We start from the raw sequence: 27,037 nt of genomic DNA, 5'->3' as shown, positions 1-27,037 counted from the left end.
CACAATGTCAACCACTTAATGGCTTGGTTACAATAACTCTGCATGTATCACTAACCCTTAGTAGCGATGGAGGCCAAGGGGTGAGTTCATTAATCTGTGTATAACCATACACTTCAATGTCAGTCACGAGGAACTCATGCATGATTTCAAAGTCATTATTTGGACAAATGATCATATAATCAATACAAATTTGAATATGTGCATGATAACTCCCCTTCCAATCATGGTTTAGGTGTTGCAAGTATGCAATAAGACTAAAATAACCTTCAAAACATTGAGGCGAGGTACATAGTGTACCAATGTGAGAGCGGTAACCTCGATGATGCAAGGACAAGAATCTGATATTGCTGATGTCGATTGGTACCCTTATAATGATGTTAGAGTAATGATCAAAATAAAATATTCACACAGTCAAATATAATAATTACTAAACCGTACAAGTGTGTCTCTCTTCTTGTTCACAGCTATTCATTGATGGTTTCTTAGATTTGTTATTCGAACCCATTGATCCACAAAATCCTGGGTATTCAGTATTGGATCTGACTAGCTGTGGATTCCAACTTATATTCTATATGACCAACCAGCCAAACGCATTCCCAGTCCTCATGGGAATAGAGGCCACCAGCGATTGCCCCGCTTTAGCAACTTCTGGAAATCCATTTGAAGAGGAATTTGCAGAGTTATGTTGTCCTGATGGTTACACACTGTTTGAAAACGAGAAATGCAGTATGTGATTTCAGTGACTAGTATCCTCTCGTGTAAACATAGATTAACTGCATTCGACATTCGCGTTAATCTTATGCATATACTGTTGTTATAAGCTGTAGTCTGGCTGTCATCATCTGCTGCATGCGCATTTCATTTGTCGTCCCCTACCTTCAGCTGTCTGTTCCACCATTCCTTTGTTGCTGTGTCTTCATGTCCCATTCGTTATCCGCGAATGCATTTATTGAAAGTGCTCCACTTGAAACATAAAAGCTTTCAATATGCATCATGTGCTTCCCTTCGAATTCTACACACAGCTATGTATTTAAAATACAAGCATGTAAGTAGTCATGCGTTGCAATTGTGCATATGCATAATTGCGACTGTAATCTTTCTTTGCTTTTATAGTTTCCATTTTATCAAAGTCTTAATCTTGAAGCTCCTCGCCTTCGATCTCTTGTAGTTGAAACGACAACTAAAGAACTGACAACGAAGGAACAAAAGGCTACCACACAGGCACCTGTAGAGACAACATTGCCTCAAACTACTTCTGTCACTACAAGTTCCCAAATTCCAGGTAGGGTAACAGTGATACCAACAATTTGGTTTACCTAACTGATGACATATTAGAGGATGATGATGGAAGTTTCTTAAAATAACCCTACGTCATTACGTATTTCAATTCAACTTAATTTTACAATATCATCTACTAACTCTACTAACAATGTACAGAACACCTTCACTAACAACACAAAGAATATACCACAAAATAATCGACCTACAACATAAAATACCAAACACTGCACTGAACAAAGACAATAGGGTGATTCCATAACTAATGTGACGTCACCTACATATCATCAGTATCTGTAAGAATTCGTATGACTACAGACACATTGGATCAAGACACTGTTGTCATTCTGTTTGCCTCAGAATGTCCACAAAATACAATGATCAAAAGTGGATACAAGGCAGACACAGCGCTGGAGATTTTCAGCAGGAAAAATTGAATGTTTAGTAATGTTCATCCAAAGAAATGGGTTGCCGTGACTCAGATTCTCAAAACTGTTCGTGGCATGTCTACCTTGTATATTTTAGGGTCCATCTGTACAGACCATAATCTCAATGTAAATATTGACATCCTCCCTTCCTAACATACACCAACTCACTCTTCCGTTCAGCCTTTTCACTGCTAGCCTGCACAGTGGACACCTACCAGATCACTCTAATCCAACATTTCCTCACCCACCTTTCCCTATTTACGCTCCATGCTTATCCCTTCTCCATCCGAATACACAATCATCTCAACCCCAGATCTCACACGCATTATAACCACCAGGTACCATGACTTCCATTCTCAGGAATCCTCAAGCCTCAGGTTGCACTCCATGACATGGTGGTTCGTTATCACACCTGCCAACTAACAGAAATACTGAAATATGCAGGAATGAATGAGTTATTATCGTCAACAACCACAGTACATCACCAAATATGTACCACGCCTTCCAGTGTCTGGAGCCCCAACCTTCAATTCATGTTCCATGACATGGTCGTTTGCTATAACGCCTGCTAACTAACAAACATGCAGAAATGAAAAGAAATGATAAATGAATGAGCTATTGTTATCAATAAACACAGTAAGTGGGGGCTGTTGCCATGTGGCTCGCTGGCTGTAACCAGGCACATGGGACATGGACCATGGCAGTGCGAGACTCACAGATCCTGCACTGTCTGATTCTTCCACCCCCTACTTGCAGTACCCGTCCCCGCTGGGAGCTGCAACACTTGGGTACTGGTGTGAAGTCACTCAAACGTATGAGTGACATCACGACATGGTTGGCTATGACACCGGCACATGGAACTTGCCCCTCCTCCATTAATGACATATCGTATCTCAGAGTCATAATTTATTGGCATTAACCACATTTTTAACAATTTTAACAACTGAGATGGATATTAACAAATATATACAGATATTGAAAAGGTTGACACCTGAAGATATAATTTTCAAAAGTACTGCTGAAATAGTTGCCCATTCCTTAGATTAGTCTGATTAGTTTTCTCTAAGTCCTGATCCAACAGTTTGCACTCGAGGAGTCCTGGATTGTATGTGTTAATTTATTTGCATCCCTTTACAGATCGCAATGTACCCGACTACTGTGGTGTTATTGGGGTAACGTATGGAGGCACTGGCACCATATCAGATGCAGACACATGCGTTAATTATTATGCTACTAAACTAGTGACCCAGTTGGCTCAAGATTTGTCAGACGCAGTACCACTTGTTTCCCAATGTTTTCCACTTAATGGCTTGGTTACAATAAGTCTGCAAGTATCACTTACCCTTAGTACTGATGGAGGCCAAGGGGTGAGTTCATTAATCTGTGTATAAACCATACACTTCAATGTCAGTCACGGGGAACTCGTGCACGATTTCAAAGTCATTCTTTGGACAATTGATCATATAATAAATACTAATTTGAATATGTGCATGATAACTCCTCATCCCATCATGGTTTTTGTCAACATTCGCATGTGTTGTATCTGTATAATAAAAATAAAATAACTTTTTAAATATTAGGATGAGGTGCCCCATAGTGCACCAATGCGTGAGAGGTAACCTCGATGATGTAAGTGTTTTTTGGAAAGACTTGTGTATCTATTACATTTATTTCCTGACAGACAAGAGTCTGATATTGCTGATAGCGATTTGTACCCATATAATGATGTTAGAGTAATGATCAAAATAAAATGTGGACACTGAATTATGATGATTACTCAACCTTACGAATGTGTCTCTCTTCTTGTTCACAGCTGTTCATGGATGGCTTCTTAGACTTGTTATTCGAACCCATTGATCCACAAAATCCTGGGTATTCAGTAGCGGATTTGACTACCTGTGGATACCAACTTATTTTCTATATGACCAACCAGCCAAGCATATTCCCAGTCCTCATGGGAATAGAGGCCACCAGCGATTGCCCCGCTTTAGCAACTTCTGGAAATCCATCCGGAGAGGAAAATGCAGAGTTATGTTGCCCTGATGGTTACACACTGTTTCAAAACGAGAAATGCAGTATGTGATTTCAGAGTCTAGTACCCTCTCATTTAAATACGGTTTAACTGCATTCAACATTCGCGTTTATCTAATGCATGTACCGTTCTTATAAGCTGTAGTCTAGCTTTCATTGTCTGCTGCGCGTGTCGTTTGTCGCCGCCAGGCTTTGAATGAAATTGCTGCACAATTCATTCATTGCCGTGTACTCATGTACCATTGGTTAACTGCGCATTTAATGAAAATACTCCACTTGAAATATAACAACGTTCAAAATGTATCTAAAGTGCAGGCGTGTAAGTAGCCATGCTTTGTGCGTACACATAAGTGCGACTATCATTTTTCTTCACTTTTGTAAATTCCACTTTTTCAAAATCTTAATCTTGAAGCTCCTCACCGTCTATCTCATGTAGTTGTAAGTACATTCATTAAATCAAATGTATGTTGTAAATATAGTATGTTGATTTACTCCCTGTTTAAAAAACAGTTATGTGCATGTTTGTTACATTAACCACCTATCAATAAGTTAGCATAACTATATATATATGTAATTGTCTTTTTCCAGCTGCTCCTTCAAAGCGAAGACGAAGACGCGATGTGTCGGAAGAGACAATATCTATTGTGATCGACGCCAGATGGAATGATACAGCACCAATCTGTACAGGTAATACACTTTAAACCTAATAAGCATTTGATTATTTGCTCGTTTTCTGTTAAAAATCTCATTAGAATATACAGTACCTTGGCACGATTCGTAAACGAAGCATATTATTGATACAATTTTCTTTCAATTGTAGCATTGGATGGATAGATAGATAGATAGATAGATAGATAGATAGATATATCTTAGATAGATAGATAGATAGATACATACATACATACATACATACATACATACATACATATACATACATACATACATACATACATACATACATACATTATATATATCATACACACACATTATATATATATATATATATATATATATATATATATATATATATATATATATATATAGATATAGATATATATATATATATATATATATATCGTATCGCATGGCATGTTTTGCAGTAAATTCCATATATAGTAAATGGTATTGCAACATTAATTTGTCGCAATGGGAAAAATTGTCCCATTTGGTTATAATCCAAGAAGATATGGGTTATGGCGACAGACAGACAGGCAGCAGGCAGACAGTGACATTTATCGAAACACACTTCATTCCTCTGTCATACCAGAATACCTCTCACTTTAACCCTATTTAAGTTCAATACACATATTTAAAAGAAACTGTAGAGCAAAAGTTCAAATCCAAATACATCCGATACCAACATATCAAAACCTTTGTTTGCAGATACATTGCCACCATTACTGTACTGTCCTGACAGCTACGTTGTCACCGTGGACGAACGAGAACATAACGCTTCGTATCCACATGCAACTGTCAGTGACAACATGGGAGTTGAGTCTCTCATCTACGAACCACCAAACGGTACAACGGTTGCGAACAGAGACTATATCACTGTGACCGTAACAGCTGCAGATTTCGCTGGCAATGAGGCCGAATGTGAATTTACTGTTGGTGTTCAACGTATGTATGCGTAATACAAGTATTCTTTTCTGCATAATCTGGTTACGTGTTATGTTTTGGGTGTAGGGGTTGATGTAACTGGCGAAATATTATATTATATTATGTCATGTCATGTCATGTCATGTCATGTCATTGCAACTGCAGAGATTACATTTTTATGGATCTAATTTTACATTGCTGCCTTTTCTCTATCATAACCATATTTGGTCCCAACCATTTATAGAAGGACTGTCATTGACTTAAGTTATGTTAACGTACCTCATTGTCCCAACAGCTGAAACGTGTCCAGAGTGGTCGCTACCAACACCAGAGGGAGGTCAGAAATCGTGTACTTCTTTTGTTGGTGGTTCCCTTGGAAGTGGATTTTCATGTGCTTTGGCTTGTGCCTCTGGATATGAATTTATCCAAAGTACCGGCACTCCTGGTAACATGTATACATGTGTAATTGGTGGATCTTGGGTGCCTCACAATTATATTCCAGACTGTGTGGGTGAGTATTAAAATAAATGTATTGAATGACCTTTACTTGTAACGTGAGGTTATGTGTATGGAAAGTGCCGCGATGTCGTTTAAAAACCAGACAATTTACATTGCACAAGACAAATATGAGATTAGAAATAGGAAGAGAAATGACAAATATAAAAGTTTCCCTAAAGTGATGAACTACTTAAGGGAAGAAACTTGTTAAAACGTACAGTCTAGAGACTCTTTTAAAGAGCGATAACGGTGACTAGAAAAGAATAACTGAACATTCAATGTATACTAATACCTTTCTATTAGGTAGCATGCTCTTGTTCTATTCTTACAGTGGTGGAATTGTCGGATTCGAGAAAAATCTGTGTTGTAATGTTTCTTGTTTTTCGTAAAATTCTTAATCATTTCTAGCCATGTTTACATATTTAGTCAAAACGGTATTAAGGCGAAAAATCATTCTACCTGTGTTAATGCATATGTTATAGTAGCAGTGACTATTAAAACCTTTACATTGATATGTTTTTCCATTATTTTTTTTTTACAGAAAAAGAAGTTCCTGACTACTGCCTGGAGGTTGGTGGTCAATACAGTTCTGCAACGGCAATTCCCAGTGATTCCAATCAGTGTACAGCATATTATGAATCAAGTCTTGCAGCTATTGCTCAGTCTATAGAGCCATTGTTGTCCTTATTGTGTAATTCAATTGATACTCAAGTTGAAATTGTGATGGACTACACGACAGTACTTTTGACAAGCACTACAACGGTAAGAATGTAAAGAATGGCATTGTCCTCTGAGGACACTTACAACTACAGTGATCAACGTCGTGCATGTCAAATCTGTTTGGTATTTGTAGCAATGGAAATTATGTAGAAATACTGGGATCGTGTGTGTGTGTGTGTGTGTGTGTGTGTGTGTGTGTGTGTGTGTGTGTGTGTGAATGTAAAGCTATGAAGGGCCATCAACTTTGGAATCTGTGATATATTGTGAATGGGGAGGTAGTGAGGTAAGCATAGTATTTAAAGTATGATCAAAAATTAAACGTTATGGTAGTCAGGCAGGCAATCATCTTTATGCCATGGACTGTGATTGTATCATTCGACCATTTGATATCATTGTACAATCATGTATTTTCATTGTTTTGTCTTCAACCCATATCAGGCAAACGCAACAATTGCTATGAAGTTACGAGCTCTAATAACAAACAGTGTAACCCTTCTGGAGCTTCAAACATGTGGGGACGCTATCATGACTGCCATAACAACACAATTCAATCAGCTACCAGCCTTAACCACTATTCCAGCCGACGGAGCATGTCCAGCCCTTGACCTACAAGGAGCACCCTACGAGGAATACACTGGATGTTGTTGTCCTGAAGGAACAATTCCAAGTGGTTGCTATTGCTGTAAGTGTACAATCATTACATTCATAACATTATTAGTTTTATGAATGTTAGCATCTTCAAACGCATACAAATGTATGGAATTAGCTTTTCTTTTGGTGTCTGTAGTGTTCTTGTATTTTCCTTACTTTGTCCGTATGTTCTTTTGGTGAAATAAAATAGATTCCTAACGGCCAGTAAATATGGATATCAGTACACAAGTCTCATGATTATTCCCATGTCCAAATATTACATATCGAGTACCTTACATGATTTAAATATACACTGATCACAATTACTTTTGAATTTCAAAATCAAAAAACAAACATAAGCATTACATTTTTGAGAGCATTTATACCAACTGGATGTAGTATGGGTTATGGCATGGATAAATAATATTTAATATCTTTATAATCCAATAGTAACTTGCACCGCTGGAACATATGATGCAGGCGATGAATGTCTTAGCTGTCCAGTTGGCTCATATCAGGATGAAACTGGCCAAACATCATGTACAGAGTGTCCTGAAGGATATAGTACTACTGATGAACATACCAAGAGTGAAAGCGCTTGTATAGGTAACATATACTTCTCTTTTGCTTGATTATAATAGAACGAGTTTGACGTGTCTTATCTTATCTGAACCCTGTTAATAAACTCAATGCGGTCAATTATAGTCACTTTAATAATATACTTGGACAGGATTTCATAACTCTTCCTTTAAACGCAACTGTGTACCAACATCACTGTTGTCATGTGTTATAGTTTTTATCAGGATTCAAACATTCTTACTTGAATATACATGGAAATTTTAATATGTATGGTACACTATAAATATACATTACATTAAATTTCCTATAGTAAATCGAGCCCAGTGAAAATATCTAACATATGTTTTTTACTGCATCCATATGTTAGTTTTTATATGTTTTTACTGCATCCATCCATATGTTAGTTTTTATACTGATATTTATGTCATGTAATATCTGTGTTTCAGAGTTATGCAAACCAGGTTTCTATTCTGAAGAGGGTCTTTCACCCTGTCAGCAGTGTCCAGTTGGTACTTATCAAGCGGAGTATGGCTCAACTGATTGTTTACCATGTGCCAATGACACTTCTACGTATGGTGTAGCAAGCGATGCAAATGACTGTAAAGGTAAGAGTTACACTTCATTTCAAGTGCGTTCTTCTCTGGTATCACGCATACATACATACATACATACATACATACATACATACATACATACATACGTAGATACGTACATACATGCATACATACATACATACATACATACATACATACATACATACATACATACATACATATATCCCCCCCCACACACACACATACACAACACACACATACTGACACATCCACATATAGAGTGGTATTTCGATACAGATAATTCTAATCATTGTTTGTTTTTACTCTAGATTTGTGCTCGACTGGAACGTTTTCGAATACTGGCATCGCACCATGTGCACCATGCCCTCGCCACACATATCAAGACATCACTGGTTCAACTGGCTGTATATCATGTCCTTCTGGTCTTCGCACCGAGAGCATTGGATCAGATAGCCTGGAGGATTGTATAGGTGAGGAATAACCCTTTGGTTCATCTATGGAATTCCATTAGAAGTCACAGCTGTAGGCTCAGTGGCATCATCATTTCTTAAACTTCTTCAGTACAGACATCGCCAATGCACACCATTTTGTGTATTATTTTCTTGTCATTCGAATAATTATGTCTTTCATTTCTTCACAGACCTCGATATATGTGACGAGCTTACACCGTGTATGAATGGAGGAACATGCGCGAGTCAAGGTGAAGAGTATACATGTGGTTGTACATCAAACTACAAAGGGTAGCTATGCCTTTATTACAAACTAATTTTGAACAAAACTCTTTGCTATCTAATTTTATCCAATTGGACAACATGATCACTTCTAAATAAAATATTTGACATTGAATAATTGTAATAATAGGGAAAGTGGTCATTATCAAAGAAGGCGTGCAGACTATTCATTCACAACATTTGATGTGTCATCTAGTTGCTGACAACTGAAACAATTGAATATCACAGTCGAAATGACAGGAAGGAGAAGTTATGACCCTGACCCTGACACACGATAATCATTGTGCTTCTAAGTATATTGTTTTATCAATTTTTTCATTATTTTAATTAACAGCAAATGTCATCGACTTTTAAGTTTTTGCATTGTTTTGTGATGTGCTACTTAAACACGAGATTTTCTCTTTCAGAAACAATTGTGAATTACCAGCTCTCTGTGATAGTAACCCTTGTCAAAATAGTGGCGAATGTGAAGAAATTATCGATTCAAATCCCCAGCTTTCAACATATGTGTGTAATTGTCAACCTGGTTATAGTGGAGATTTCTGTGAAACTGACGTAGATGAATGCCATTCTAACCCATGCCAAAATGGCGCCACCTGCACAGATGACGTCAATGGATACGACTGCACATGCGCACCTGGTTATGAAGGGGTACATTGCGCAGACGACATAAACGAATGCAATCCCAATCCATGTGATTCTGACGGATCGCTTCAATGCCAGGATCTGATTAATGGTTTCAAGTGTGATTGTAATCCAGGATACACGGGCGATTTATGTGATGACAATATAGGTAACCAAACTAATTGATGCCATTCATTTTCTCTTTCACTGAGATAAAGTTATAAATCCTCCGTGTTGTTAGAGTTGCATAAGAAAAGTTTTTACTTTCTTTCCACGGGTGATTAACAAAACCACACTTAAGCTTTAATATAAAGCCGATCCAGTGAAATGCTAATGTTGATGCATGCCTTCGATTTCTATAAAAATGTCAGCTAGTACTATTAACTAGTTGATGTTATACATATTGGAGTCCTTGATCTTTTAGTATATGTATACTATTATATTTAGTAAATAGTATAATTAGATATCATACCTGAATACCAAAATGAATTGTGCCATTTGCAAGTAATAATTAAGTATGCATCAGTAAATGCAAAACTATAAGATGATTTTAATATGTTATTACCAATACGTATGCCGAATACTTTAGCATGCAATGTAGTAAAATTTATTCTTTTACTGTGACAGTGTATTCCCTATCTAACTACATTCGTGTTCCTGTTATTGCTATCTTAGATGAATGCCTGTCTCACCAATGCCAGAATGGTGCTACATGTCAGGATGATATCAACAGCTATCAATGTACTTGTTCCGTTGGTTTCGAAGGATCCCTTTGTCAACACAACATTGACGACTGTGAGGGCATTGTCTGCCAGAATGGCGGCACATGCCAAGATGGCATCGATGATTTCACTTGTGATTGTGTGTATGGCTGGACAGGTATGCAGTTCAAATAGTTATTGATAAATTTAGAGGGAATCAACTGCAACAATAGGTCTGTATTTCCTGATTCCGTCTTAAAGTGATAAAGTTAGAATTGGACAAATGAGACCAGTGGAACTGAAATATTGCAAGGTTGTCTTTTTAAGTGTCAAAATTAATAATTATCACTTTTTCATTGTGCTGACATTTCCTTTACCTGATCCAAATACAATATAAACATTTTAAGAACATGAAAGATATTTAGATATTTTTGCAATAAGTTTGTATTACATACAACTAATGATATAATGTTCTTACAGGTGATTTGTGTGAAGAGCAAACAGCACCATGCAATCCAAATCCGTGTTCAAACAGTGCTTCTTGTCAAGTCGCGTTGATAACAGAAACCTTTATTTGTGAGTGTTTGCCTGGTTATACTGGACCACTATGTGAGGTACGTTCACCTAAACTAACAGTACACTGTCGATTTAGTCTATGCTATATATTTAACACTGTGTGTGTGTGTGTGTGTGTGTGTGTGTGTGTGTGTGTGTGTGTGTGTGTGTGTGTGTGTGTGTGTGCAGATAGAACGGCATGTAGAGTTATTTACTGTATGATTTAGTGAAGACCTATCAATTGATTTATAAGTTTCATGTATTTTCAGTCCAGACTTGGATTGCAGAATTGTCACATTTGATGAAGGGGCATAGACTCTTATTATTCTAACCATTTACAGAATTTCTTTTTCTTCAAAAGCAACCTTCGAATAGTGTGTTCACAGTTATCTCACCTCCACCTTGTTATTGGTAAGGTAGGCGAGGGACTGTAGTACTATAACATTACACTCTTGACTTTCAGATTCTAGCAGATTTATTGACACAATAAAAAAAATCCCCTGACCATATAAAACAATGTGCTAATAAAACAGGCGAAAGATCTTACATCATTTGAGTTTACCATTCTTACACATTAAGCAAATTGTCTGGTTCAAAGAGTAAGTACAAAGCTAAACTCCAATGTTATCATACTAAAGGCAAGTACATGCTATGAATTTACTCCTGGAGCAAAGTTATCGAACGCTGTCGTATATTGTCGTATATGTAAGATTGACTGAATTTGAAATTTTTCAGGAGGAAATCGACGAATGCGGTTCAAATCCATGTAAGAATGGTGGCACATGTTTAGATCAACTGAATGCCTATCAATGTAGCTGCGTTGTTGGATTCACTGGAACTAACTGTCAGGAAAATATCGATGAATGTGTCCCAGCTCCTTGTCAGAATGGTGGTAACTGTACCGATCTGATCAATGACTACATGTGCCAGTAAGTGGTTTGACTTTGTATATTCAATTCACTTATAGTGTATGACTATCCCCGCTAAGAGACAACATATCATAGTTATCACAATGGCTAGTCAGCTTTCACAATGTCAAACTTTGGCAATCAGGCTAAGTTGTAGCATTGTTCTTCAAAGTAAAAATAATATCGTAATAGCCAACACCTAAACCCTCAGTACTTTATATTTAAATCGTTGAAAACAATTGCTCAAAGTGTTAGTCACCCTTGACAAACTGTCCTTTCATTTGAAACGATATATTGATATTTATTAGAATGCTCTTGCACTTCTCAAAATGACACATTTAGAAATTATTACTGGCTGTTAGTAATATATAGAAATATTACATGAATTGAGGCCAGGAAAGTACATGGTCTATACTAGTTCTAAATTACGAATTGCTACGTGTATATATGTTGCTAATGTATATTATTTGATAATTTCGTCATGAATGTGCTAAATGATTTATCATTGTTATTTTTAATGTTTTTAATCAGATGTTTAACTGGCTATGCTGGTAAGGACTGTGACGAAAATGTTGATGACTGCGTCGGTGATCCATGCCAAAACGGAGCTGAGTGTATAGACGGTCTCAATGCATTCACCTGCAACTGTGAGCCTGGTAAGTGTTTTGTCTTTTGCAAGAATGTATTCAAACAAATCTGTGACCAGGACTATTCTATCTCTCGTTAAATTGGCTTGGTTGTAACTAGTGTATGGCACTACCTCATCGCCCATTTGTCAGATTTAATTATTTGTGACGTATAATCTCGATGTGCTTTATTTTGTAGGATTCGAAGGTGAACTTTGTGGAGAAAATATAAATGAATGCGATGAATTTCCATGTGAAAACAATTCGACGTGTCAGGATACAATTGGTAGCTATAATTGTCAATGTGCTGGTGGTTTTGAAGGGGTTCACTGTCAAACCAATACTGATGATTGTAATGGTGCTGTAACATGTCAAAATGGTGCCACCTGTCACGATGGAATCATGCAGTTTACGTGTGAATGCCAGCCGAGATATGAAGGATTACTTTGTGACAAAGGTAAGGCTTGCGTTCTGGTGAAATAGAGAACAGTGCATGAATAGTGTAAGCTGAAAGCAAATGTTATTGATGAGAGGACTTTTGGTAGGATACTGTGTTAAACGAGATTGCTTTTCACCACAAACACTATTACCTGCCAAAGTTAACCTTATTACATGACCTTTGTAGAATATAGGTATACAAGTCTATGCTATCTCATTTTTCAGCAAGTATAGCCACGACTTCAGTAGAAGGAAGTAGTCTATAATCGATTCATGGAACACAACATTACCCCAGTTGTTCACACCAATAAAGATGTTTGTGAAAACCAATCTATGTTACTGTTGATTCTAAGATGAACAAGGTACTTACTATAATAAACAATCCGTGGTTTTGGTCAACAGAGAAATCACGTGACTTTGACCTGTTCTTTGACGGAACAGACGAGGCCATGGCGACCTCTCCCGTGTTTGACTGTCCTAAGGATTTTAGTGTATCCGTATGGGTAAGATACACTTCTACATCAGACAGTTCTCCAGGTGTATTTTTCACTATTGCAGTTGACGTAAGGTAAGTGGTAACATGAGACAACCTCTCGTTTCACACAAAAACAAAGTTGCTTTTCTCCGCAACTTTCTCCTCATTGTGAAAGACGTCTTTAAACTTGATATTTCTATCATACATGCTACCCAATGATTTGTTTATTGTTGCTGAAGTACCACCAATTATATTTATGAAACTCCATCTAACCCACAGAACTACGTCTGCATGGTGAAAATGGCTGATATTTGCGTTAAGAACCTTCAACAATATAACTTTTGATACCATATAGGTTTTTAACCAATGAAGGCAGATTATGTAATTTTGATTTGGAAGGTAAACGTAAATCTGGTGTCAGCAAATGTAGCTCCTATTAAGACATTTTAACATCAGACGTTACAGTAGAGTCAAGATTTTAATTGCAATGCACCACATTGAAATAAAATGCATTCATTCATACAAAATCAATTTCTCCGAATAACATGCACAGTACTGTGTATTTGGTTTGGTCCAGAATGATCTTCCTATACAGGGTATCTTCACTTCAACCTGCCTTGTACGTAATCTCTTATATATCCTTCTTTTATAGTGCGAACAAAGCAGACTCTGTTTACTTAGTCCTTGATAACAGCATCACCTCCGTCAATGATGAGTCGTGGCATCATGTTGCTGCTGTCGTCACTGCGAACGTTGCAACAGTCTATTTGGACGCCGTCATGACGTCAGAAGGTTCCATCACCAGTGTCAATGAAATTAGCAAGTAAGTACAAATGTTTTGAAGGATTACCGTGACTGTTTTATTATCAGTTATAGTTCCTTCAACGTCTTTTCAACAGATTCTTAGGCCAATAAAAAAATAGCGTGTTCCCGATTACTCGACCGATCGTAGATTTAGCCCCCGACCCTAAACATTTTTTGCATGCAAAAAGTTAAAATGCTATGGTAATATTTACTTCTTTTTCCATGTACACCTTCATGCGTTTGCCTCATCTGTGCCTCATTTAAAAAAAATCGTATTCCAGAGGGAAACCAGAAACCAGTTTTAGACTATCAGTACTATCTGCAAACGTACACCGAGTTAAACCTCATCAAACTCTCACAGAAGTATTGTGACCGACGAGTATCTTATCTTGGGGTCGAAGTGATTTTTGAACATCTAAAGTAAAGTAAAGTAAAGTAAAGTAAAGTAAAGTAAAGTAAAGTAAAGTAAAGTAAAGTACAATTCAGACCTACCTACCCTATTTTCTGAAGGCATTTTATCGGAAACAATTCTTTTTTTTTATATTTTGCCTTACCACTTTACAAAAATGATTCTAGCAAGTTTTGTTTTTTGTATCATCAGGCCAGTGTAATAATGGCTATCAAACGCCTTTGACTCTGATGAATTAAAAATTCTACAAAATACTTTTCGATTTCAATTATGAGATGACCTTATCAAATACGTTCACCCCTCTACAGGTGTAATGTTGTTCTTGGTCAAAGTTATGATGAAGATACTGGTAACCTTGACAACTACTTTGCATTTACCGGTGACGTCACGCAGATGAACATATATAACCGCATATTGACTTTGAATGAAATCCAGAGTTTTTCGAACAATTGTTCGACCAGTAATTTTGGTGATGTAGTGATGTGGGTCCAAATGGACCAACAACTGTTCGGTAACACTTTAATAGTTGAACCGTCAGCTTGTGGAAGCACAGATTGTCCAGTGGGTCGCAGTGGTCCCGATTGTGAACCGACAGGTTAGTATGCAGTGCTTAAAATGAGTGGTTACCAATATTAGAATGGAATCCCTATGATTGATTTAACTGTTCTGTACTCACCACCCCCTCCTGTATCTATTCTGTAAATGGAAGGGGATGCAACTAGTATTATGACTAGACCCCTTGGGTTATTCTGCTCACTGTGAAGGCTTCTGGAGGTCGCTAGTGAAGGCGATAGCCCGCCCTCATATCTACCAGACGAAAGCCCGAGGTCCAGCAGCTAGACTAGGGATACAACTAGAACGATTTCAATTCTGATGTACGTACATGTACAATGTGTATCATTAAACAATTTCTTGACTATCTGTTTAAAATGCCAAGTATATATCTGTCATTCAAACGCTGCATACATTGTCATTATAATGCCAATTGACTTTTGCTTCTTCAACAAATAACTATCGCTATGATTTGTATTATACACCCAAGTGGATGTGAATATCGTGCCCACGTTTTGTTGTTTGTCAAATTGGTAACTGTTTGTTTATTTTACAGACAAAAGCCCACCAGAAGTTGTCTTCTGTCCAAACGATACCCGTATCATTAATGCCGAATCTAGTCTAACGGTCGGTGTGTGGGAGGATCCAATATTCACTGATGACGTAGGCGTTGTCAACGTCACACAAAGTTATACCAATGGTAAGTCAGACTGTTAATGACGTCATTCAATACCATTTCTTACTATCAAAGGATGTCACAAAATATTCAGAAAAAAAAACATTTTGCAAACCTTATAAGTCTTCAGTGACAGATTCAGCGAATTAAACATTCGTTCCAAACAAAAACTTGAAAATGGTAACATTTTCGACTGTTCACTTCAAAATCCACAATTCAGAAGTGTTCTGGTATATATTAGAAATGTTTGTTCTAGAATTTGCTGTGAGTTAGTGTTTAATTTTGATGTTGCAATAATTGTTGAAGTTGGAACTTTCAATGATTGAATTTCCTAGATGTCTCAATAAAATCATGCTTTTGCTCTCAGGGGATACGTTTGCCTGGGGTACCTACCTGGTCAGCTATGTGGCATATGATGCTGCTGGTAATACAGCACAATGTAATTTCCAACTGTACGTTCTACGTAAGTAACATTTTTACAGTTATAGTAGAAATGAGCTTCAAAAATACACAATTTACCTGAAAGTTGAACTTTTGATAACCTAAGCTAAAAATTTTGCCCGAACTTTATATCCCATAATATCTATATTTCTTCTACATGTTCATATGTCCTTATTATAGTCATTTAATCGATGCATATGCTGACTGATTGGTTGCTTGGTTGGTTGGTTTTCTGTTTGTTTGTTTGTTTGTTTGTTTGTTTGTTTAGTTGGTTGTTTGGTTAGTTGGTCGGTCGGTTGTTTGTTTGGTTGGCTGGTTGTTCGGTTGGTCTCATGGTTGGTAGGTTGGTTGGTTAGTTGATTGATTGATTGATTGAGTGAGTGAGTGAGTGAGTGAGTGAGTGAGTGAGTGAGTGAGTGAGTTGTTGGTTTATTGATTATTTGGTTTATCGATCGATCGATTAATTAATTGATTGGTAGATTGATTGATTATAGGTTGAGTGATTGATCGATCGATCGATGTTGATCGATCAATCAGTCGGTCGGTCAGCAAGTTTACGGTCAGTTGTTTGACTGGCTGGTGACCTGGTTGCCTGGCTAATCGATTAAACTCATTCAACCGCTGATGTTATCGATTTCAGCATTTGACTGTGATCAGCCTGCTCCACCAGTAAAGGGACTCTCCGCATGTGGTTCATGGGCATCTGGTATTTTCTGTAAGATTGATTGTTTCCCTGGATATAAGTTTCCAGTTCTGCCTCCTCCATACTATGTTTGTGCAGCAGAAGGAACATTCGACCCTCAAAACCCAGACGAAATATTCTCATTCCCTGGATGTGCTGGTAAGGACGAATTTATTGTTAAAATAACATTTTTCAAATGACCATGCGGGGAAAATATCAAGCTTCTTTTCAATTTCTATATGCTAGAGGTTCATCAAATAGTTCGAGAGAGAGAGAGAGAGAGAGAGAGAGAGAGAGAGAGAGAGAGAGAGAGAGAGAGAGAGAGAGAGAGAGAGAGAGAGAGAGAGAGAGAGAGAGAGAGAGAGAGAGAGGCGGATTAAAGGTGGATTATGGCAATTGCCTCGGTGTTATTTTAAATTTTTTGTCATTCTGATACTCCCTGTACTTTTATGACGTCATAAGCTTATACATTTACTTGCATTTGATCCTACACATTTCCAGCAGTAAGGATAATGAATAAGCCATTCCCTGTCCCTGATTTACTAGATAGATGTCTGTGATAAAATGTGTTCATATAGTTTATTATTTTATGCCCAAGTTTATGAGATTTCTGTAGTATTGCTCAATATAGTTTTTGATACTCCAAAATGAGATTATTTAGAGATCTGTAGCATTGAGCACTTGTCGTTTCTTACATATAGTTCCAGGGAATAGTCAACGAGGAGTAAAATGTAAAATGTCGTATGAATCTCCTAGTGAGTGTAATCCTGGTACAATTCAGCAGCTCCGCCAGACCTTCATTGACACTATCAACTACCTGAATAACTTGTTTGGAATCTGTGGTGGGGAATGTAACTTTGATAATTTGGTGATTGAGTGTGATACTAGCAGTACCACTCGTCGTAGAAGACAAACTACAACCCCGATAGTAATCGACTTCAACTTTGACACAAATGCGTAAGTAGTCTAACCGTTTGTAATTGTTCAATATCGATGTTTATTCAGATTGGTCTTGTTAGCTTACAATGCGCATGTCCCGCCATTCACAATTCCTCAAAAGGGGACAATGTCTTTGTTTTAGAGGTTAATGATTTAATCGAGAATTAACAATTGCATCTTCTATCAACGTGTACCTGTGTTATGTATGTGTCTCTGGCAACGTATATACCAAGGTCTTAATGCCAATTGTTTTGACAATAGGCCTTTCCAGACTGGAAATTGAGAATACAGCGCCCTCACTCAAATTGGTGGTATCATCACCTCATAGTACCGCTTCCTAAGAGCTTTGTCCCTTAGTATTCTGTAGAAGTGAATTTAAAATCAGGGATATTTTTTCGCATTGTTCAGATACCAAAGAAAGCAGCAGTGCTCTGTGATTAACTGAGTAACCTATACCATGTAATACCTTTCAACTTTGAATCAATATTTCAGAACTGCTATTGATCCTGCACTGGTGATTGAGGATGCTGTAAAGAATGGAACATTCAACAACCCAAACTACACCGTGAACCCAGACACACTGGAGGTTGAAAACACTGTCACTTGCCCTAATGGAAGTATTCTGGTTGGAGAGGACTGTGGTAAGAAACCCCACTGATGCAATAATTAAATTATAAGTCCATGCAGTCAAAGAAATTACTATATATAGTTTCATTTTGTTCTTAAACCTGAAACCTTTACATATAACACCCCCCCCCCCACACACACACACTTGCAAATAATATACTTGTGAGATTGTGCAGGAGCCACTATGATAACAGTACCTTGAATATCTCAAATGAGTGTGTGGGGTGGGTGGATATGTTTGTGTGTCTTTGTTAGCTTAATTCCAAAAAGCTAATTATTTTTATTGTTATTATTTTGACTTTTCATTTGAATGTTGGGTGACAGTGCTGAAAAGCTAAAATAAATAGAGAAATATAACACTATGTGTCCCATTGTAGATATATCTTCTCATTGTAGGTTATATTTGAAAAGGGAAGGAACTAGGCGATGAAATTAGTGACAAGCTTGTTCATTAATTTCTAAAGTTTGAATAATGATTTGTTTTGAATTCCTTCCACAGTGTCGTGTCCAGCTGGTGAGTATCATGATACAGAGCTGAATACGTGTTCCGTGTGTGGGTTAGGTTTCTACCAAGGACTGGATGGCCAGACTTCATGCAATGCTTGTCCAGATAACGGTGTTACTCGTGGAAAGCGATCGTCATCAGTAGAACAGTGCTATGGTGAGTATTTTGAAATATATCTCTCCCCCCTCTCTCCTTCCCTCTGTCCCTCCCTGCATACATACATACATACATACATACATACATACATACATACATACATACATACATACATACATACATACACACACTACATACATACATACATACATACATACATACATACATACATACATACATGCATGCATGCGCATGCATGCATGCATGCATACATGCATACATACATACATACATACATACATAGTGAAATTTCCATCAGTGACTGTATCGTTAGCATACGGTAGTCTACCAATTGTGCAACCACATGTTGCTGTATAATAGACATGTTTGTGTTTTGTCTTTAGATCGATGTAATCCAGGCAATTACTATGACAACAGCACATCACAATGTGAGCCGTGTAGGAGGGGATTCTGGCAAGACAGAGAGGGCAAGTTTGTGTGCAACACCTGTCCAAAAGGTACCCTTACTCCGTCAGTGGGAGCCACCAATGAATCTCAATGCCAGGGTGAGTGTACACTTAAGAGACCAATGATGTATTTCAGATTATTGCTATTACAATAAAGCTTTTGTAACTTCATCAACGTCAGCAGATCTATTTAAAGAAAGTAGGAGATATTAAATTCATAATGAATTCACAATCAAGGTTTATCAGTGATTTTTATTCTTTTTCTTAATCACCTAGGAATCAAAGCTTCAATATTTGTCAAACTTTTACACAGTTGATCAAAATTCATGGTGATTTTGAAAGAAAGAGGAACAACAAATAGTATATACATGTAGTACAGATTGACAGTTGTTGTCATCATTTTGTTCTGTTCACAGAGGTTTGTGTCTCTATTGGAGTTCAGCTTGGAGTCAGTGGAGACTGTGAACCATGCCAGAAAGGATCTTACCGTTCAGATCCATCACTACAGCCATCCTGTATGCCTTGTCCATTTGGTTTTACTACCAATGGTACTGGTTCCACTTCAGTTGATGATTGTAACATATGTAAGTAATTACACTACTAAGCATTTCCATATTACTGTATGGTGCCCTCCTCCCTCCCATGAAACGTCTGACCTCAGGTTTGACATTGACCTTATACCTAATACCTAAAACATCACCTAACCAAAGTGCAACCGAAAACCAAAACCCAATTTAAGGACAATTGTATCATACTCATAGCTCTTCCAGACACCAATATATATATATAGTGTTAACCTATATATATATATAAACACACACCTGCTGCACTTCTGCTATCTGTCATGTTTTTTCTGTTCAACAAGAGAGGATAGGCCAATGCACAAGGGAAGACTCGGTTGTAAAGAGGGTCTAGAGATACAAAGCTAACACGTCAAAATGTATATGTGCAGTTTTTTCATGAATATAATCTCAATTCGAAATGTTATACCCATGTTACTTATGCCCCTTGGATACATGGGAGCTGGAGAATGTCAACATTATATTTAAAAATTGTGTACAGTTTTGAATGGTAATATTAATATGGTCATTTTTTTGTAATAATTTAGTATTCTGCAATATCGGTTGGTACTATAACGTGGACACCAATGCATGTGAGAAGTGTCCTGTTGGAACTTATAATCCCTTCACTCATCAAGAAACCTGTGTATCATGTCCTGACGGATACACAACTGACAGAGAGGGCGCTCTCTATATCAGCGATTGTGTTGGTAAGTATATGCATGCTACTCTACAAAATGACTGCTTTAAAATTATTCTAGTATGGTGTGGTGTGTAAGATGTATATAATGTTCATCTAGTAGAAATTTCAGTTTTGAGTCAAAAAGCTGCATCTTTCTTGTTGTGAAGTATATTAATGTGACCATTGTTTGGTATAGAAAAAACACGACGCATTGTAAACAAGGCTTACAAAAATACCCTGTTTGCGTTCATTGGTATTGCATAGAAGCACCCTTTTAAACATACGATTATTGTTTGTCTTATGTTCAGGATGGTTATATTATCTCTCGGAAATAAACATCTTTCAGAATTTGAGGTACATCCTTTATTTGTTCAAAATTATGATTGTCTTGACTATCACAGCTAATTTACAAGACATTACCTCAGAAAAAGTAATAACCCTGCATGGCGCCCTCTATTTCAGATGCCCACGAATGCCGCCTTGGAACAGACGAATGTCATGAGAACGCTACCTGCAGTAACACTGTGCCAGGATATGAATGTACCTGTTTAGTTGGATTCTCAGGAGATGGAAGGACCTGTGTCGGTAAGTTATGCAAATAAATATGCACTACTAATCAATGCTTAGCATTTTGGTTGTTCGAGACATACGGATGTCTGCTGTTCAAATGTGCTGTGCATTAGGCGACGGTTCTATTGGGTAGCATACACACACACACACACACACACACACACACACACACACACACACACACCAATACACACCAATCAACATTTTACCATTTTATTAGACAACTGAATCGAAGTCTTTGTGATAATACAATGCATTTGTTCTCTTACTACAGACAAATGCAATGGTTTCTGTTCTGATGAAGCCACCTGCTTGAAAAATGCAAATGGTGATCCATTCTGCGAGTGTAATGAAGGATACACTGGTGAGACCTGTCAAGAAAGGTTGCCCGTAGGTGCTGCAGGTATAGACTAACTATATATAGCATAACATAAATATTGTTTAATTCATTCATGAACTTGCAAAATGGTACGACATTTGATTATCTATAAACGTAGGTTCAGACAGACGACATGCTGTCAGAACTCATTAGATATTAGATGCTGAAACCTCTGATTTTCAGATTCAAGATAAAATGTTATGTCTCATTGCCAGTTTCCAGGATTCTGATCTGAAATTCTCCTATATGAAAATGATCAAATTGACAAAGTACTCTCAAAACAGTCACGTCATAATGTTGAAGAGATTAAATATGAACACGTTTTACTTAATTTCGTGCATTCAGATGACATAAAAATGTCACATGTCAAAAGTACATAGTAACAAAAGTGCATGTTACGTGTATGTGAAAAAAATGTATGTGCCTTACTTTAATTAATGTTTAAAAAAAATTATAGTTAATGAACATTATATTGTTATGTCAACAGCGCAAGATCAAGAGGTTGCAATCATCATTGGTGCTGTTGCTGGAGGTTTATCAGCAGTCTTGGTAATCGCTGTTATAATATTACTACTATACAGACAGTAAGTACTACTTTGTATATCATTAAGATTGTATTGTGTCCAATAGATAACAAATAGTGTAGTATGAGAACTATAGCGACCTCTTTGTTGTCATCATAGCACAGCAGGTATTTGAAAAGTTTTTCATTTAAAAGCAATATCTTACCCACAAATATACCACAGGTATGAAATTTGGTGTGTGCAGCCATTTTGGGAACTGTTGCTATAAAGGATGTTAGGAAATCACTTGTAATACTGGTATTTTTTCAGTATGAATTTAAGTATAATGTCACTTGATTGGACCTTTAATTGCTTTAGTTGTGAAGATCGTACATTTTCAATTCCAAGTCTTTTGTCTTCACAAACCACTATGTTCTTTTCACAGCTGTAGTGTTGACTCCAAAAAGCATCCTGGCTGGGAAACCCAAGAAGCCGTCATGGACTTTGACTGGTCTGCAGATGACGTAGAGGATAATTACAAAGCACTTGATACGATGGAAGAGGTAGAATCATTCAGCGAAATTTATCATTACAATCCCATATACAGTGACGAAACAAGTGCAAACGGAAGTGACAACACGACTCCAAGATCAGGTTACAAGAACCGTACAGCATCTCCTGGTGATGTACTACTTGATCATGGGGACCGTTATTTCTAAGAAATTCCAAGTAAGTGAGATGAAATCATGTCTCTCTTCTTACCGTCTTTATCATCTTAGTTATCTAAACAATAGCTTGAAGATTTACCGTTGTCTTGCTATCACAAGCTATCCAAAACCACTTGAGTTAGTAACACTATGAAAAATCTCTGGGCTTGATAAACAAGGCAAAGTAACTCTATTAAAACGAAACTACTGGCATAACACTTTCACTGTTCGGTTTGTGTTTTAGTGTAGATATAACCCAGGGGTAGTTTAAGAGCCGATCCAGCATTCATCTATTTTTTCTCTCGATAGATTCACTTCAATATATGAACAATGGCTTGAATTGTAATGTAATCACCATATAGAAACTGGAATGTTTTAAGAGTTATTAATTTCTCGCCTCTCTTTTACAGGTATACATCAATGGAGAGAAACTATCTGCTTGATCTGTGATGCTATGACGTGTTATACCAAATGGATTTTATTACAACTCATATGACCGCTTCCCAAATGACCTAAATACAACGGCGATAGATAGTATTATCGTATATAAATTTACTGGACGAACATTCACCCAAAATGGAAAGGGTCAAAACCTCAACAAAATAACCAATGACAATTAATCGGGCACAGCCTTGGAAACTTGTATCCACTATGGCAGCTATATATGTTTCTATGCATATTCTATTTCATTTGTTATAAAGTGTTGTACTTGTGCCAAATATCCACCAGTTAGATTTTAAGTGGGAACGGTTATAGTATTTTGAGGATATCAAGATATGGGGGAAATTATATGGTGCAATATTTTGTATTCTGTGCCAGGTTTTTAATAATCCTGCATTATCTTGTTTGTTGTGCGTGTATTGACCTCTTGACACCACTGTCAATTTTTTAACCGATTCAGCGACGAACCTTTATTCATATTATCGACGTTGTATAATTATCAGTATGTGCAGAAGAAAACCATCATTGCATTTCATACACTTCGAGAGAAGAATATTACCTTAATGGCCTATTTACAAATTATAATCAAAGAACAGGACCGGTAAGCTTATTGTGAATTGCTGTATCGACAAACAAACTTTTGTGTCTGCAAAGAACCAGATTTGCACCTTTTTACGTTTGTTATCTTCAATACTGACCATACTAGCTATAAACTTTCACCTTATATCAACAGAGCAATTCAGAAGTCATAGTGTTGTTGATGTAGACGAAATTTGTCTATATCTGCAAAGAATGTGCCACAGTAAGCTTGCCTGTCCTGTTATGTACCATTACTAGTTCATATAGCAATTCTTCGTACAATATTTAGCTGTTTTTATTACAGGTCTACCCCCTCCCCGCCACACGCAGTTATTACTTACATATCAATAATTTAGCTACTTTAAGTCTTGTGTGGCTACCCTAAATTGTACTATGGAATTACAAGTACTCTTGTTAGTATAAGCATGTAATTTTAGTTTAAAAGAAATATAAAATTGTTTATCTAGGAATGTCAGGATTTACATAAAAATGATAGCATATATTTTATCGATATCAAAGATAGTTGGTATAAGGGTAGTTGGATAGTCATCAAGTATGTATCTTTCTTTTCATTCGTATGAGGACAGGGATTACAGTAAGTCTTACAAAGTCTTTTCTTGTTAACAGATTCATACCGTTCTTTTTCTTAGGTCTAAATTTCACATTCATTAAGCTACTACTGTAGAAATTATTTGAAACAATCACCATATATGGAAATATACCCATATATGGTTATAATTTAATTGTGATGGAAATTGTCGTTCATTTCACTTTGCATAAATCCAATCATGATTTGAGTTCAGGTGTAATTAGTTTGTAGCGTTGACCTTACTAATTTGGTGTGGGTCAGAGGTCGAAGTTGACCATGGATTTACAGTACCACGATTCAGTGCCATATAATGTCTATACATGGACATGTATTTATTCAAACCAGTTTCGTTTAAGAGTTTAATATTATGGAATAACTTTTATATTTCATGCATTTTATGTACAGTATTAACATTTTAATTGTGAGAGTTTATATATTAATGTGTTCTAACAGTCCCAGCATTGCCTTAAATTAAACAACGTCTTCGTATATGGGTCCTTATTGCACTGAATATCAAAATTATAGTTTGAGGGAAATCTTTAGTACACTGTATCTCTTAGTCTGTCTCAAGCTGTGCTAAAACTACCTATTAGCAGCAAGTTTCTCTATTGATCACAATGTAATCTTTCACTCCCTGATGTTTAATTGTAAAACAAATTGTTGATAAGACCAAGGCTGGTTAGTCACTCCACAGATAATATGGCACACATACACTCTCATTTCATTCAGCCTATAACCAAACAACTCCAACATTTGATGTTAAATTAGCAACTAGAACACAATACAACATTGCAAATTTGTTTGTTATACCAGATTAGATATCCCACTGTGTCGCTATCCTCAAGACTCTACTTAAAACTCCATTGGTGAAATGTACACAAATTAAACATCAGGGAATGAAAGATTACACTGTGATCAATAGAGACACTTGCTGCTAGTAGGTAGTTTCAACACAGTCTGAGACAGACTATTAAGAGATACAGTTGGTCGAACATCGTCGTATATATTTTCTCATTAGATGTTAATGTTTCAATTAGCGAATAGGTTGGTTGGTCAATATTAAAGTACTAGTATATTAAAACTATGTTATACAAACTATCTCAAGAAAATATTTACAAATTACAACTTCTTTTGCTATTGTACAAAATGAAAAGGAATGTGATACTGGTCTGACTTCAAAGCAGAAACATATCTAAAGCATAACTTTTCCTTCTTTTTAACTGATGTTATAAGTTATCAACATGTCCATGTATGATGTAAGAAACGGGTATGTCTACATGTACAGTAATAATACCCATATATAGTTATGTTAACATACACAGTAATATGCCCCTAAATGGCAATATGTCCATATAAGGTAACATGTTCATATAATGATGGTTTTGCTACCCTATTTCTAATTATGTGTGGTGAAACAGGTGCATACATATATTCTTTCTAAGCAGGGATTGAACTGTCCAATCAGGGATAACTGTCAGACTTAAATCGAAGAAGCAAAAACTGAAATTCGTGAATATATTTTTATATATGTTATTATTATATTTTCCTTAAAGTAGTCATTGTAAATTATTATTCAACTGTAGTACTGGTCAATTTATTAATTGTAAATAAAATGAAGCTACTTAAAATGAACACAGAATTTTGCGTGTCTTTTAAGACCCCATTTTGCAGAAATAAATTTAGAGAAGTGAGAACGAGGCCCAAGCAATAGTCTGAAGCTGAAGAGTCAAACTGACATGTGGATTCAAAAACCACGATAAAATTTAGCGGGTCACATGGCCTTCAATTTTTTTAATTCACAATTCTTATTTTTCGTCTTTTTTTTCTTTACGAGCAAACTTTGGACTAAACTCTACCGGCAAACAAAGATTTGGACATCAGTAAAGTATTAAGAACTTTCTGCTAATTCCGTAACCTGCTTTACATACGCATACTGGCGAAGTTATTTCCCAAACAGCGCCATCTAGTGGTATTGTGTGTTATTTTGATTAAACGACTCTGCTACTACCTCTCCAGCGAATTAATATTCTTAGAAGGTCAGTCTCAAAATTGCATCGAAAGAAACTGATAAACCGATCTCGATTGCTCTTCTTTTATATAATGCATTCTCACTGAGCACTTATTCAAGTAAGTTTACATGGCTGAAATTTTTCAGAATTACACGGGTTTGCCCCTGTCGTAAATATGGGCTTCTATACATTAAAATGATGCTATCCCAATGAATTACACATCAAGGTTGATGTCTGAAGATAAATGGTCTACGAATTTGATGGTGAAAGAGAGAGATTCATATCATTGGTGAATAGGTCAGTAGGGAAGGAGAGAGAGAGAGAGAGAGAGAGAGAGAGAGAGAGAGAGAGAGAGAGAGAGAGAGAGAGAGAGAGAGAGAGAGAGAGAGAGAGTGTGTGAGAGAGAGAGAAACAGACAGACAGA

At 36.7% G+C, this 27,037-nt stretch overlaps 1 protein-coding gene across 1 annotated transcript; it reads left to right on the top strand.

Annotated features, from left to right (window-relative positions):
* The first annotated feature begins 11,600 nt into the window (after positions 1 to 11,600).
* LOC144433174 (uncharacterized) lies at positions 11,601 to 22,373 on the top strand. The gene is made up of 18 exons (XM_078121483.1): positions 11,601 to 11,878; positions 12,389 to 12,513; positions 12,683 to 12,940; positions 13,324 to 13,489; positions 14,049 to 14,219; positions 14,918 to 15,204; positions 15,718 to 15,861; positions 16,205 to 16,300; positions 16,919 to 17,119; positions 17,662 to 17,917; positions 18,392 to 18,540; positions 19,026 to 19,187; positions 19,532 to 19,693; positions 20,011 to 20,178; positions 20,703 to 20,864; positions 21,299 to 21,421; positions 21,681 to 21,809; positions 22,273 to 22,373. The coding sequence occupies exons 1-18, from the start codon at positions 11,601 to 11,603 to the stop codon at positions 22,371 to 22,373; spliced, it is 3,138 nt and encodes a 1,045-aa protein (XP_077977609.1).
* The last annotated feature ends 4,664 nt before the right edge of the window (positions 22,374 to 27,037 follow it).

Source organism: Glandiceps talaboti, chromosome 3 (genome assembly GCF_964340395.1).
Source record: "Glandiceps talaboti chromosome 3, keGlaTala1.1, whole genome shotgun sequence".
NCBI lineage: Eukaryota > Metazoa > Hemichordata > Enteropneusta > Spengelidae > Glandiceps > Glandiceps talaboti.
The sequence above is the reverse complement of the archived record's forward strand: the minus strand, read 5'-3'. Positions and strand labels throughout refer to the sequence as shown.